The sequence below is a fragment of the Mesoplodon mirus genome, assembly GCF_964341445.2.
Source record: "Mesoplodon mirus genome assembly, chromosome: 14".
Classification (NCBI taxonomy): domain Eukaryota; kingdom Metazoa; phylum Chordata; class Mammalia; order Artiodactyla; family Ziphiidae; genus Mesoplodon; species Mesoplodon mirus.
This window is the reverse complement of record NC_138990.1, coordinates 78,271,118-78,285,737: the sequence shown is the minus strand read 5'-3', so window position 1 is coordinate 78,285,737 and position 14,620 is coordinate 78,271,118. Positions and strand designations below refer to the sequence as shown.

The window sequence follows — 14,620 nt, the reverse complement described above, 5'->3', positions numbered from 1 at the left end:
CACAGTGGCCTTGGGGACGAAAGAGTCCCTTCTCAGTGACTTAAGGCTTTTGCCCTGTATACAAGGAGGTTTGGGGGAGTGGGTGGTATTTGTTCCTTTTCCCTGGTGGCAGCCAGTCACCTCCTGCTTGCCTGTGTTACTGAGAGTGACTCTCTATGGTCTCCTGCCCTGACCCCAGTGTTGCTTGTGAGCACCTGCTAGAGACCCATGGAGAGCTTGTGAGTGGAAACTTCCCTTGTAGCTAGGGTTCTCTCTTATTGTGAACATATGCTAGTCTATTTGGCCTTTGGGAAATTGTTAAAATGTTAGTTGTTTTCTTATTTGCTTCTAGGGTGGTCACCTCTTCTTCCTTTGCTTTGCTGAAAGTGATCCCTGTGTCCCGTCCCTCCTCAGGGGGCCTTGTTACTCTTTGGAATTAGTTCCCTTGGTTCCTGTAACCTCTGTTCTCTGATAGGTTCAAGAAATGTTATGGTCTTATAAATTATTCCCATTTTTTTTCTTGTGGTTAGGGTAGTAATGACATTCTCTTGCAGCTTTCTAAATTTTAAACAGAAACAGAACCCAAAAGTTTCTAAACTAATCACTTGATTAGAATTGTATTGGGTTGACCAAAAAGTTCATTTGGGTTTTTCCGTAACATCATATGGGAAAACCCGAATGACCTTTTTGGCCAACCCAGTACTTTAGAAGGGTTAATCAGATAGTAAGTGGAATGGATTTGAGGTGTTGTGGCATGTCTTCTATTTGGAATACCTTCACTTAATTTTTTTCCTTTGAAGACTCAGCAGCCTGAGTGTGCTCCTAGAAAGCCATCTCTGCTGTCACCTACGTGTTCTTCACCCCTGTTCCTGTAGAATGTAGTGTCCACTTTCTGGAACACCAACGAACTTTGGTGTTGTTTGTCTGGAACAACGGACAGCCGGCTCCCCAAAGGGACTATCTCTGTTTCATCTTTGTACACTTCAGCTGACATGTTTGTTCAAGCATGCACATACACTTATACACATACACATATGTACATACCTATGTGCATTTACACACACATATGTACATACATACATATACACATCCAGGAAAATAGTTATTCAGAGCTTACTATGTGCCAGGAAGTTCTATTAAGTGTTTGTTGAAGTAATATCTGGATTTGTTAAAATGCTATATTTTTTCACATGAGAAGTACTGAGGCCTCACCTAGGGTGGGGTTTCTCAACTAAGACAGTTTTGTCCCCAGAGGACATTCAGAAATGTTGGGAACATTTTTGGTTGTCACAACTTAGAGTGGGATGATACTGGTAACTAGTGAGTAGAGACCAGGGATGCTGCTGAACATCCTACAATACACAGGACAACCCTCACAGCAAAAAATTGTCTAGTCCAAAATGTCAGTATTATAGAGGTTGAGAAATTCTGACCTAGAGTACTAACTAATGTGTAAAATAATATGAAAGTATATTTGATGGGACTTAGCCACTGATTCAATACAAGGAAACAAGGAAAAGAAGGAATAAAAACTGAGTTGGAGATTTCAGGGCTGTGTGATGAGGAGGATTGTAATACCAGGAAAAGTAATTGAAGCAGGTAAGAGGAGCAGGTTTGGGAAAGCTCATGGTAAACTCAGTTATGGATTGGAACATGTAACAAATGTGTGACATAATAAAGTGATTCAGAACTAGAGATATATTAGAAGTTATGAGACTGAACGATGTTGATGAGAGAAAAATGAGGACGATAAGGGAGTATTAATGTTAAAGTAGCTTTGCACTTAGGAGACAGGAAGTAGAAGAAGGGGAAGGTTAGGAGGGGAGGAACTGGGAAAGCATTGTACTGCACCAGGATAGTGTTTCAAGTGTGAGATTGTGTGAAATACTGCAGAGCAGTGAGGAAGGGAAATTAGAAAAGTTACTAAATTTGGAAATTAGGGCCTCTTTAGTGATTTTTCCAGAGAGAAATTTCAGAAGATTGTTAATGGCGGAGGGAAGGTAGTTTGGGTGGTGGCAAGAACCAAACTTTAAGGGTTGAGAATAAAGAAGTACAGTATCAAGTTTAAGTGATTGAAGAAACGTGTGGTGAAGGTCAGATGGAAAGGATAGTATCTTGAGGGAAAGCAGTGATGAAGGAAGGTTTTGGGGGTATGCTAGTTTCCTGGGGCTGCCATAACAGATTCCCACAGACTGAGTGGCTTATAACACAAAAATTTATTCTCTTGTAGTTCTGGAGGATAGAAGTGTCCCTAGACCATGCTCCCTCTGAAGGCTATAATAAAGAATCCTTCCCTGCCCCTTTCTAGCTTCAGGTGCTTGCTATCAGTTGTTGGCATTCCTTGGCTTGTAGATGCATCACTTCAATCTCTGCCTCTGTCTTCACGTGGTCATCTTCCCTCTGTGTGTCTCTGTGTCTAAATTTCCCTTTCCTTTCTTTTATAAAAACACCAGTCAGTGGATTTAGGACCCACTCTAATCCACTATGACCTTATGAAGCTCTAAGTGAACATGAATTTGGAGAAGATATTATTCAACCCAGGACAGGGGGATAGTTAAGATAAGGGGATATTACCACAGTGAGATATTACTTCATACCCACTAGGATGCTAAAATAAAAAAGACAATAACAAGTGTTGGTGAGGATATGGAGAAATTGGAACCCTTATATGCTGCTGGGTGGGACTGTAAAGTGGTACAGCCACTGTGGAAAACATTTTGGCATTTCCTCAAAAGGTTGAACATGGAGTTACCATATGATCCAGTAATTCCACTTCTGGGTACATACCCAAGAGAATTGATAACATTTGTCTACACACTAATCTGTACATGAATGTTCATGGCATTATTATTCATAATAGCCAAAAAGTAGAAATAACCCAAATGTCCATTAATTGCTGATTGGATAAACTATGGTATATTCATGCAATGGAATATCATGCAGCCATAAAAAAGATGAGGTACTGACACATGCTGCAACATGGATGAACCTTGAAAGCATGCTAAGTGAAAGAAGCCAGTCACAAAAAGCCACAGATTGTATGATTCCATTTCTAGAGATTAGTAGTTGCCAGGGGCTGAGGGGAGTGGGGAACGGGGCGTGCCTGCTCATGGGTATGGGGTTCCTCTTGGGGTGATGAAAATGTTTGGGAATTAGTGGTGATGGTTGTATAACTAAGAGTTTACTAAAAAAAGTTAATTGTACACTTTAAAGGGATGAATTTTATGGTATGTGAATTATATCTTAAAACTGTTATTAATAAAAAAGATAAGGGGATGTTTGATATAACTCTAGGCTGAAGAGAGACAAACCCTTGAGTGGTCACGACTTTGCTTGGTCCAGTCACACGGTGACTTCCACATGGTTCTGCTGCAGCAGTATATTGGAACTCATCGTTTTAATAAACTATATAAGATTAGTGCATCTAAAATATAATTATTTAGCCCAAATTTGTCTTATAAATGAAAATGATATATAATTTAAGCTGTGAATTCTAAAATGTGTGCTAAAAGATGATTATCTAAATCATATCAGTATACTGTTCCAGATGTAAGAATAGTAAGTGAATTTACCTAATTTAAAATTTTCCATATAGAACATTGAAAAAGTCTTCTCTTTATTATTATTATTATTTTAAATTTATTATTTTTGGCTGTGTTGGGTCTTCATTGCTACGCTCAGGCTTTCTCTAGTTGTGGCGAGCAGGGGCTACTCTTTGTTGCGGTGCGCGGGCTTCTCATTGTGGCAGCTCCTCTTATTGCCGGGCATGGGCTCTAGCAATGCGGGCTTCAGTAGTTGTGGCTCATGGACTCTAGAGCGCAGGCTCAGTAGTTGTGGTGCACGGGCTGCTCCATGGCATGTGGGATCTTCCCGGACCAGGGCTCGAACCTGAAAAAGTTCGAGCCTGAAAAAGTCTTCTCTTAACCTTAGGGTAAATATGATTACTATATTGGCCCACCTACAAAGAAAAAGAACATTTTAATTCTACCAGTTATATTGATTTCAGATATGATCATGTTGAACGCATTCTTAAAATCATGTTTAAAAAATAATCTGGGGCTTCCCTGGTGGCGCAGTGGTTGAGAGTCCGCCTGCCGATGCAGGGGACACGGGTTCGTGCCCCGGTCTGGGAGGATCCCACATGCCGCGGAGCGGCTGGGCCCGTGAGCCATGGCCGCTGGGCCTGCGCGTCCGGAGCCTGTGCTCCGCAGGGGGAGAGGCCACAGCAGTGAGAGGCCCGCCTACCGCAAAAAAAAAAATAAATAAATAAATAAAAATAAAAAATAAAAAATAATCTGTTGGGCTTCCCTGGTGGCGCAGTGGTTGAGAGTCTGCCTGCCGATGCAGGGGACACGGGTTCGTGCCCCGGTCTGGGAAGATCCCACATGCCGCGGAGCGGCTGGGCCCGTGAGCCATGGCCGCTGGGCCTGCGCGTCTGGAGCCTGTGCTCCGCAACGGGAGAGGCCACAACAGTGAGAGGCCCGCGTACCGCAAAAAAACCCCACAAAACAAAACAAACAAACAAAAAAAATAATCTGTTAATTTGGAGGACCTACCTTCATTATCGTATATTAAGCCAGAATAGTAGCTAACATTTTTTGAGTACCTACTTGGTATCAAGCACTGGTTTGAGTTCTTATGAGCCATCTTTTAAAATCCTCACAGCACGCCCTTTGAGATATAGAGAAATATCTCACCCAATATAGAGAAGTAACTCACCCCATCTCACATAGCTAAGAATTTTAGGAGTTGGGATTTGAACCCAAGCAGTCCATCTAAAGAAGGGAAGCCGCCTGTGTTCTTAGCCACTAAATTATGCTGGCTCTTTCAAAATAGATTAAGCTTTTTAATGAAAAGTTTTTGAGATTTGCATGAGTAGCACAGATCACAGTTGAAGAGTTAGATGTGTAGAGGCAGAAAATATATGTTTTAGGGAACAGTGGGGACAATATGCAATCCAGAGGACATGAATATAATTCTCATTATTTTTCCCTGCCAGTATGAAGTGAAAGCTCCCGTTCCTTCTGCCTGTTTCAGGAATATTTGTAAGCAAATGGCAAAAATGCATGAAGCTATATTTGATCTCCTTCCAGAAGAACAAACACAAGTGAGTAGTAATTCCTAAAACTATTATATATAACATAATATGCATGCAAAATTGGAGTGTTTTTATTATGTACTTTTGGCACAGTTAAGCTTAGTTCGTATTCCAGTATGATTATTGTTATTTTTTCCAGTTGTTATATTGACTTGATTTCAAAGTGCTCCTTGCCCTGACAGGCCAGAGCAATCATAGCTTTGCTGTGTAGTCAGCCATTCTAAAAAGCAGATTTTCATTTGCCCATTGGGTCATCAGAGGTCCCAGATTCTACTGACATCATTTATTACATTATTAGTTTGAAAATCAGGATTAGCATTTATCAATGAATAGTAGAATATGTTACTCACTGTGATTATAATCCAAATTGGATAGGGGAGGAATTAGTGATGGACTTAATAGTGAGATGACATATAAAGTAACTCAATCAATATGCCTTAACATTAATATTTGTTAGATCAGCATAAATGATGTGTAGTAGGCACAGATCAGGAAAAATAGCAAAATGGGTAGTCTTTGGCACCTCTTACTTTTGAAGTATCCACCCTCTGTCTCTACTGTCTTCCCTACACTATTATCAGAGTTCTCTTCACTTTTTGGTGACATTCCTACCCATGACTTCCCTCGATTCCCTCGCCTAGTACTTTAAAGGTTCCAGTACTTCTTTTTTTCCAGTCTTCTTTACCCACTTTAGTTTGTTCCCTTTATACCAGGTGATCTCATTCAAGTCTAATTGTAGAATGATATAATGTTATAATTAGTACAAGCCTAGTTGTTACATGACTAATGATCTTAGCTTTCACTGGGATTTTTGCTATTTAGACAAGTTTCTTACCAATATTTCAGTTTGTCTAATTGGTTGAGTGCTTGGAAATGGTATTTGGGAGCAGAGAGTAGCTTTTTCAGTATCTCTTCCCTGCTCTTGCGCCTGCTGGTCTCCTTTCTCATGCCACCTCAGACTGCCATCCTATACTAGCTATTACCATTTTTTCATGCTTCCCTAGGTTTTCATTAATCATACCATCTTTATGATTAAATATCATCCAGTGCCTTTGGGGCTCTCTGAGGACTGAGGAGGACCCTTGAGATATGGAGCACCCACTAGGGTCTCTTCTTCCTTTCTCAGTCTTCCTAGCCAAGCCATCCTTTTCATTCCACATGTAAGATCCCCCACCTCTGACAGTCTGACCTTCTGGATTTGCCATTTGAGTTCTAATTCTAGAACAAGGCTTAGCCAGGTCCAGCAGTTGGGTATATAGGTATTTCATGTATTTTTATCTGCATCATCATTTAAAGGAAACTCTTGTCAAGCTGGGCACAAATTATAGATTTTATGTCATTATTGTCACTTGAGTACGAGTAATTCCATAAAACTTTTCCATAGATGACTTTATATATTTTTTCCCATGGGAAATATATTTCACAAAATTGTTTCCATAGATTAATTGTATATAATTTCAGGTCAGGCATTTTCCAAAGAAGTATTGCATTAAAAATCTGCATGTGAAGCAATAAAATACTTCCAAGTAATTGGGAAGGATAACAGTAGCCTTGCCTTTACCATTGTGACTTTTTTCTCTATCAAGTTCCTAGTTAATATCGATACATTGCAGAATTCTGTCTTTTTTTATTCTTTTCACCTGTATGGTTGATCCCATTTACACATGCCAGAGGATTTCTACTAAGGGGCAAAAGGCAGTGATAAGTCATATCACTAAAAGAAGTACTACTGAAAAGAGCAAAAAGAGCTTTTATCCAACTAAGGAGAAAAACTATACTGAAATAGCAATTAAATACTTTCAGAGAAGCATTTTAAAAGTATATGCCAAAGCAAAAGGTTTTTAAAATTTTTCTGCAAATAATAGTGATTACTTACTTATGTCTTCTATGTCAATAGACCTTTAAGAAACTGAGTTTTATTTCTTTTCCAGATGTTATTTTTAAGAATTAATGCAAGTTACAAACTCCACTTGAAAAAGCAATTATCTCACTTAAATGTGATAAATGATGGAGGACCTCAAAATGGGTATGTTTTCAACATGTTTTTACCCCATACTCCCATATTGAAGTGTTTGATTGGTTTTTATTCATTATGCTGTCCTTTTCCACTATAATCTTGCCAGGGCCTCAGGCTGTAAAATCAGCAAACTTTTGCCTTTTTTCCCTCTGTGGAGGTGATGTATATCTATATCTATATCTATGTCTATCTATCTGTGTTGAAGTGTTTTATAGATGGTGAATTAGTTAACTGACCTTTTATGTCCATTTTGAGGCAGTGTACATTACTAGCACCTCCTTAAGTCACCCAGTAGTCTTCACCTATCCAGACAGAACTCAAAGTCCTACTTTGTATGACCGTGAGAAAGTCACTTAACCTCTGTGCCTTATTTATCAAATGAGAACCATAAAATCTGCCTTAATTCCTTCACAGGCTTACAAAAAATAAGTGTATACATATTTTATTGTAAGCCATTGAACAAATTATATGTATTATTGGCAAAATAGATTTAGAATCAGAAAACTTGGGTCAAGTTCTGCCACTTACTAGCTCTGTAACTGGGCAAATCACTTACCCTGAGTCTTAATATTCTTAGATTTTAAAATACGGATGATAAAAAGTTCTGTCACAGAATTTTTGTTAAGAGCAATGTAGGTAAAGATATGGGTTTAAAGATTATACAAAGTGCAAAGCACTGTTCATGTAGGTACACCTTTATATGATTTCTGTAGTGTGTTACCTGTTCCATGGATTTTTAAGAATAGAATATTTTGTTCCCTTTTAAAGGAGTTTCAGGCTTAAGTTTCAAACTTTTAGGAACAAATGTAAAAAACATCTTTTGGAGTCAGAAGTTGGCCCTACCCTTAAAAAGAAAAGAAGTACAGCTGACCCTTGAGCAAGAGGGGGATGGGGTGGGGGTTGGAGGTGCCGGCCCTCCAGCAGTTGACAATCTGAGTGTAACTTAGGGAGCTGGCCCTCCATATACAGGGCTCCTCTGTGTCAACAATTCCACATCCACAGATTCAACCAGCTGCAGATCATGTAATGTTCTAGTATTTACTGTTTTAAAAAATCTGCGTATAAGTGGACCCACGCACTTCAAACCTGTGTTGTTGGAGAGTACAATGAATTGATTTTGCACAAAACTATTTGGAAGCTTCAAACTGCTGAATTTGTCAGCCAGGCTGAATTTAAGAGTTTTATGCAAAAATCTGATTCTCTCTTTTTTTTTTTTTTTTTTTTTTTTTCTTTTTGCGGTATGCGGGCCTCTCACTGCTGTGGCCTCTCCCGTTGCGGAGCACAGGCTCCGGACGCGCAGGCTCAGCGGCCATGGCTCACGGGCCCAGCCGCTCCGCGGCATATGGGATCCTCCCAGACCGGGGCACGAACCCGTATCCCCTGCATCGGCAGGCGGACTCTCAACCACTGCGCCACCAGGGAGGCCCCTGATTCTCTCTTTTGATTATTACCTGATTCTTCTTTTTTTTTTTTAAAGATTTAGTTTCAAAAATTTCACAGCCACAGAAAATTTCAAAGACAGTATAACAAATATCAAATACCTCTCAGAAACTATTCATAAAAAGCTAATTAAAGGCCCATTCCACTCATACTTTTCTACTTTTATTCATGTAACTAAATCTCGCAGGTTGGTTTTTCTCAGACCAGTAGTTCTGAAGCATCCAAGTTAATTCCGCACCTATTATTTTCTTTGTTAATAAAGCTATTTGGGGGTTGGTACCACCTTAGAGATCTTCGTTGTCACATACTTTTAAAGACACTAATACTGTGTAAGTCAAACTATGTCTTTGAGCGATCACTTGAAAGAATTCCCTGAAAATTTCTCTCTTGACTCTAGCCAAAGACATAATAAACTACATGCTTAAAAGGAATTTTTGTTCCTGAAATGGCTCTAAAATTTTACTTTTTTTTCGAGGTGAAATTCACATAACATAAAATTAACCATTTTATAGTTAACCATTCAGTGGTCCTTAGTGCCTTCGCAGCCGCCACCTGGGTGCAACTGCCAGCTCTGTCTAGTTCCAAACATTTTACTAGCCCAAGAGGAAATCCCAGACCCATTAAGCAGTTGCTCACTATTCCTTCTTCTCCCCAGTCCTGCACTTTTTCTTTTTAATGTGATTTTTTTCTCTATTTTAAGACACTTTTAAAATAGACATATGAAGAATAATATTTGTATTCCTATTACTTAGATTTGATCATTATTAACATTTGTCATTTTCAGTTGAAAAAGAAATGTTCATTTTTTTAAAAAATGGCATTCCAAATGGAGCTTAAGTACCCCTTGACCCCATCTCCAGTCCTTTTCTCTTTCCTCCAACCCTTAGGCAATGTTTCTAGTAAATCTGGTCTATATCCTTTAAGTCCTTTTCATTTATTGTCTCTTTATCTGAAAAAAATGTGGAGCTGTTTTATGAATTTAATTTACTTACATGGTATATTGTACATATGCTGCTTGCTTTTTTCCACTTGACATAGTTTATGTTGATATATAGAAATTTACTTTTGATTGCTTTATTGCATTCTCCCACATCAATCAACCATGTTTCCATTTCACCTGGTGATCGATTTTAGGTCATTACTTTCTTCCATTACAATCATGCCACAGTGAAGATCTTTCCTTATACATGTGTAATGGTGTGATCATTTCTTAGGGTATGTACATAGGAGTGGATCATATGTACATTTTCACTCTACTAGGTTTTGCCAGAATGTTCTCCAAAGTGGCTATACCAAGTTTATATTCCCACCTTTATTCCACATCTTGCCAATATTTGCTGTTAGACTTTTTAAATTGTTGCCAGTCTAATGGGATACAGTGGTATTTTGTTTTGATTTGCATTTCCTAATGTTTATCATCTTTTCACATATTTGTCATTCAGGTGTTCTCATCTGTGACTTTTCCTCTTCATATTCTTCACCCATTTTTTATCTTGGGTATTATCTTTTTCTTGCTGATTTTAGATTTTTGCATATGCCCTCAAACTGATCCTTCATTGGTTATATATATTGCAAATATCTGCTTTTCTTTTACGTTCTTTTATCAAACAAATATTTTCAACTTTGATGTAAAACATATATTTTCTATGTACTGTCTTGTATAGACTGTAAGTAGTTATTTATTAAACATAACTTGATATTTTAAAATGGAGATTTCTGTTAATTTTGTTTAATTTTTCACGTGGGAGCCTTGCCTCAAGACTGTTCTTTTTTGAGCCATTGCTGTCAGTTTCAGCGTACTTACTAATTTAGACTCTTTTTATGGATTTTAAAGCACCTTGACCCAGATGAGTTTCAAACAAAAATATGGTCCTTATTGAATTCTGCCATGTGACAAAAGCTGAAACATTAAGGACATAAGTACGAATGTATTTATATATTAGACTCATACATATATTAAGGGTGCTTAAAATACCTTTGCCCCCTTGTGGTCCAGCAATCCAGAACTTACATGCTCTTTAAAGTATCAAAGCTGCATTTCCTCCTTTTACAAACTACTAAATCAAGATCTCCTATTTGATTCTCCATGGGCCAGATCTGTCAACATACACGTCTAATCAGACCAGTCCCTATTTTTTGTGTGTGGAGCTTTGGTATTTGTTTATCATCTGAGCATTCTTTACAGGAGTGTTTTTTCAAGGATAGGCATTAATGTGACAGCTAAATACTTGAAGTATAATTCTTACTTTTTGTCAAGTATTGTTACATTGATTGTCAGTAGCAAGTTTTGTATCCAGTAGTACTTAACACATGAGTCCCAGCCTTCATTTAACTTCTTAGGATGGCATTCAGGAAACCTTGTCTGTCTTTACCTTGAGTTCAATAGTCATATACATGTATACTCTATTCTAGTGAGAACTGATCAAAAAAAAAAAGTTTAACTTGTTATTTTTCTCTATTTCATACTGTTCTAAGATAAATTTATTTTATTGGGCAGAATTAATTATGAAACAGTCCAACCTGCATTGGTTTATTCCTTTTCAAAACAACACTGTTGAGAACATTAAATGATCTAACTGACTATATGATAGTAGGAATCATGCTGAGAGAAATATATTGACATTTGGTCCAAATTTTAAATCATAGTCTAGCAGCTAGGATAGGACTCAGATTACTCTGTGAGCATTGCTACTTTATTTGAAAAGAAAACATGAGATTAAAAATAATTTTCTTTCCAATGTTTAGGTTGGTCACAGCAGATGTAGCTTTTTACACTGGAAATCTTCAAGCCTTAAAAGGCCTTAAAGATTTGGACCTAAATATGGCCGAGATCTGGGAACAGAAAAGGTGATGACATACTGGAAAACTGGGTAGTTCATCTTACCATGGGATGTGTATGTTTGTGACGAAAATATGGATGCCTGTGATTCAAGAACTGAACCTGGAACCCAAAGTGAACTGGGGTAAGGGAAGGGGAAAAGGAAAGTATCAGTGTTGGGAAACTGGGATTCACTGGGATCTACGAGGAATGCCATCTGTGTGCTTCCTTCAGTGAGGAGTAACTGATCAGGTGTCTATAATATTTTTCATTCTCTCTGGAAACAGACTCAGGTTTCTTTGGACCAAATCCAAAAGAACACATAGCTGTAACACAGCTGTAGTTGACTAGAATGCTCTGTATACTTTATATTAAAAAATGCTTTGCATTTCTTCCAGTGCAATTAAATTCATATGGTGTCCCACCTTATTTAATGATGGTACAATTTAAAATATTAAAATCTTACTCAACCTCTGTAGAAAGTTTTCTCTATGAAAGTAAAGCTGTTTGAAAAATTATTTTTTTACAGATCTTTCTATAAAAATAAACATCTTTTGATTGCTTGGATTTAGGAATTCAGTTTTTGTTTTAGTGACCAATGTCAAGTTTCAGGCTTTGTGTGTCACATATTTAATCTGTCATCACCACTGTATGTCAGCTGCGTAAAGCCTTCCAGAATAGTCTAAATACTTGAAAGACTGATCATAAGTAATAATTAAAGAGTAAGATTTTGGTGTTCATTTATGCAACTACTAATTTAAATACTTTTCAGATGTGGTGTATGAAAGCCTGCAGTTTAACAGCTGTATTTTTATAAAAGCATCTATGCAGGGTTGGGGTGTTTTTCCTTTTTATTTCTAGCAGAGGTAAGAATACATTTTCCTATATTCTGCCTACTTATATAAATGTTAAAATGAGAACTCCTCATAACATTGAAGTATGTCCCCTGCCTTGGGTTCTTATTTGTAAGTAACTTTCAATGTGTATATGAACAAAGACCAGGGAGAAATAGAACTGTTAAAATATAGGCTGCTGTGTTGGGGCCAGAAATATAAGGTGATGAGTAAGTTATTTAAAGAGACTTTTCTGACACCTACCTTCAAAATTAGGATCAGCAGCACTCTATAAATGACAGTGCCTGTGCCTCACTCCACACCAGGAATCTTGCCTAACCCTGTCAGAGTGCCTAACCTTGTGGTGATTATGTACAATGAAATAGTCTTATTTTGTGCTCTTTGGTTTCCTAAGAGGAATTCTCTCCTTTATCATTATTACAGAGGTATGTCATTGGTTCTTAAACTGTCTAAAATAAAGCTGTAAAGAATTACCAGACTTTAAAAGACAACTTTTTTTTTATAGTATATAGTAAACTTACTAAACAGGCAGCTTACTCAAAAACAAGTATGGAAGAATTGGAAAATGTAATTGATTCTTAGAGAAAAGCTGAAATTCAGACTACCAGCAGACCTGATTTGGGTTATTCAAGAACATTTTTCAGTAACAACAAGCAAGCTTCAACAAGTGAAGCTTCAAGGAAAGGGAACTTTTGATAAGGTTATACCCCACCCCGCTATACTAGAGAACAAGGATGTGAAAGAAACGCCCTACCTCTACCCACCCCACCCCCTTCAGCTGGGAAAAGAAACACCACTTTGTTTCAATAAATGGAGAGTCTATGGAGAGCATGGCAGCCATCCCAGCTTTAGAACTGGATGAAAGATATTACATACCTTCAAGTTTAATTCCTGTGGAAATAATGACATGGTTAAGATTCTTAGAAATGTAAAAACTGGATTTGTTAGGTAACTGGCTAGTGAGTACTTCAATGTTCCAAGAGCAAGTCTTCCAACTGACAGAGTAACTGTTTAGCAAGAGTAAACCATTTTTCTTCACCATTTCATAAAGTTAGCTAGCATTGAAAAGTATAAGTGTACACATGGATTGCTTCACAGCTTTATTTTTAAAACCACAAACAGTTCAAAGTGACCATCACTGAGGCCTCTGTTAAGATTTTCCAGCAGAGCTACCCAGTTTTAAGATTAAACAATATTGCACTTTAAGATGAATTTAACTTTCAGGATCTTCTTCAAAAAGAAAAGTATTGCCTCCACCTGCGCTTTTCACAGACTAAAAGCATACCGCAGAAAACTCAACTTAAAAATTAACACTGCAGGATACAGTAACATAGTAAGTACCTGCCTATTTTATAATCCTACAGAACACTTCATTGTAAGAAACTGTTTTTAACCCATAATTAGTATAAAGTGCACAATATTTTTCATTCAGTGGTCCAAGATACGAAGGTTCCCAGATACAATCTTGTTCTCTAATACTGCTCCAGGTGGGATGTCAATTCGGTCACCATGATTTGCGATGATGATAACCGTTCCCTAAGTGACAGGAAAAACAAAAAACAAGAGTATACTTGCAAGTGCAGCTGAAAATGCAATTGATTGTCTTACAATTATCAAGTTTATGTAGAAGTTCACTTACAATGGAGTAAGTGTATTTATAAACAATATTACACATGAAAAACAAATAACACATTAAGGAAAACTGTAATGTGTCCTGTCACAATACTGGCGGTAGCTGTGGTACCATCTCTGATAAGGAGGCAAGGAATCTAGCAGTGGGAAGCAGGCCAGCGCCGCAGAATAGCGGGCCCTTTCCAAGAACTACTTGCAAGGTCACCAGCATTATCTAACCTTCGTAAACTGAAAGGTGCTTGGTTTATATTTACACACAGGTGTGGGTTTTTTTTTTTTTTTAAAGAACAGTTCAATGATTTATATTTCATGTCTTAAGTAAAACTGTTTAGATGAAGCAGTATCAGCAATAATTATATATATGTTGTTTTGTTTTTTTCCAAGATCTGTAAGTAGCTTTAATAGGAAGAACACATGAAATCTAGGTATGGAATTAAAAAAAAATATTTGATTAGGAAAAAACTGTTGAATCTTTGGTTCTGAGCTTCAATACTCATACCCATAGTCCTTCCTATTTCTTATGCTAGGCTGGAATGATACTCATCAAAGTACCCAAGCACTACAGTAATGTGAATGAACATCTTCATACTGATAACAACAGATTAACAAGAATAGATTATAATCACTATAAATGAAGCTGTCATTTTTTCTACTTTCACTCAGATTCAAATAGTCATCTTTAGTTAACTAATGCTAATTTATCAGTGATTCTATTTTAAATATTGTCAATTTCAATAAAATAGTACCAATTCAATTATTTAATAGTGTTTGCTTTCCATTTG

General features: G+C 37.5%; 2 protein-coding genes across 7 annotated transcripts in view; one reads left to right on the top strand and one right to left on the bottom strand.

The window, feature by feature from the left end:
• The window catches only part of VPS54 (VPS54 subunit of GARP complex), a 104,234-nt gene extending 91,550 nt beyond the window's left edge, over positions 1 to 12,684 (top strand). For all 4 annotated transcript variants that reach the window (XM_082642258.1, XM_082642260.1, XM_082642257.1 and 1 more), the window contains exons 21-23: positions 4,979 to 5,086; positions 7,009 to 7,103; positions 11,280 to 12,684. In XM_082642258.1, the coding sequence (XP_082498384.1) occupies positions 4,979 to 5,086; positions 7,009 to 7,103; positions 11,280 to 11,385 (309 nt within the window). In that variant the 3' untranslated portion in view covers positions 11,386 to 12,684. The remainder of the gene's footprint in view (positions 1 to 4,978; positions 5,087 to 7,008; positions 7,104 to 11,279) is intronic.
• Positions 12,685 to 13,291: 607 nt separating this feature from the next.
• Positions 13,292 to 14,620, bottom strand: part of UGP2 (UDP-glucose pyrophosphorylase 2) — a 65,977-nt gene continuing 64,648 nt past the window's right edge. For all 3 annotated transcript variants that reach the window (XM_082642264.1, XM_082642263.1, XM_082642262.1), the window contains exon 10: positions 13,292 to 13,742. In XM_082642264.1, the coding sequence (XP_082498390.1) occupies positions 13,635 to 13,742 (108 nt within the window). In that variant the 3' untranslated portion in view covers positions 13,292 to 13,634. The remainder of the gene's footprint in view (positions 13,743 to 14,620) is intronic.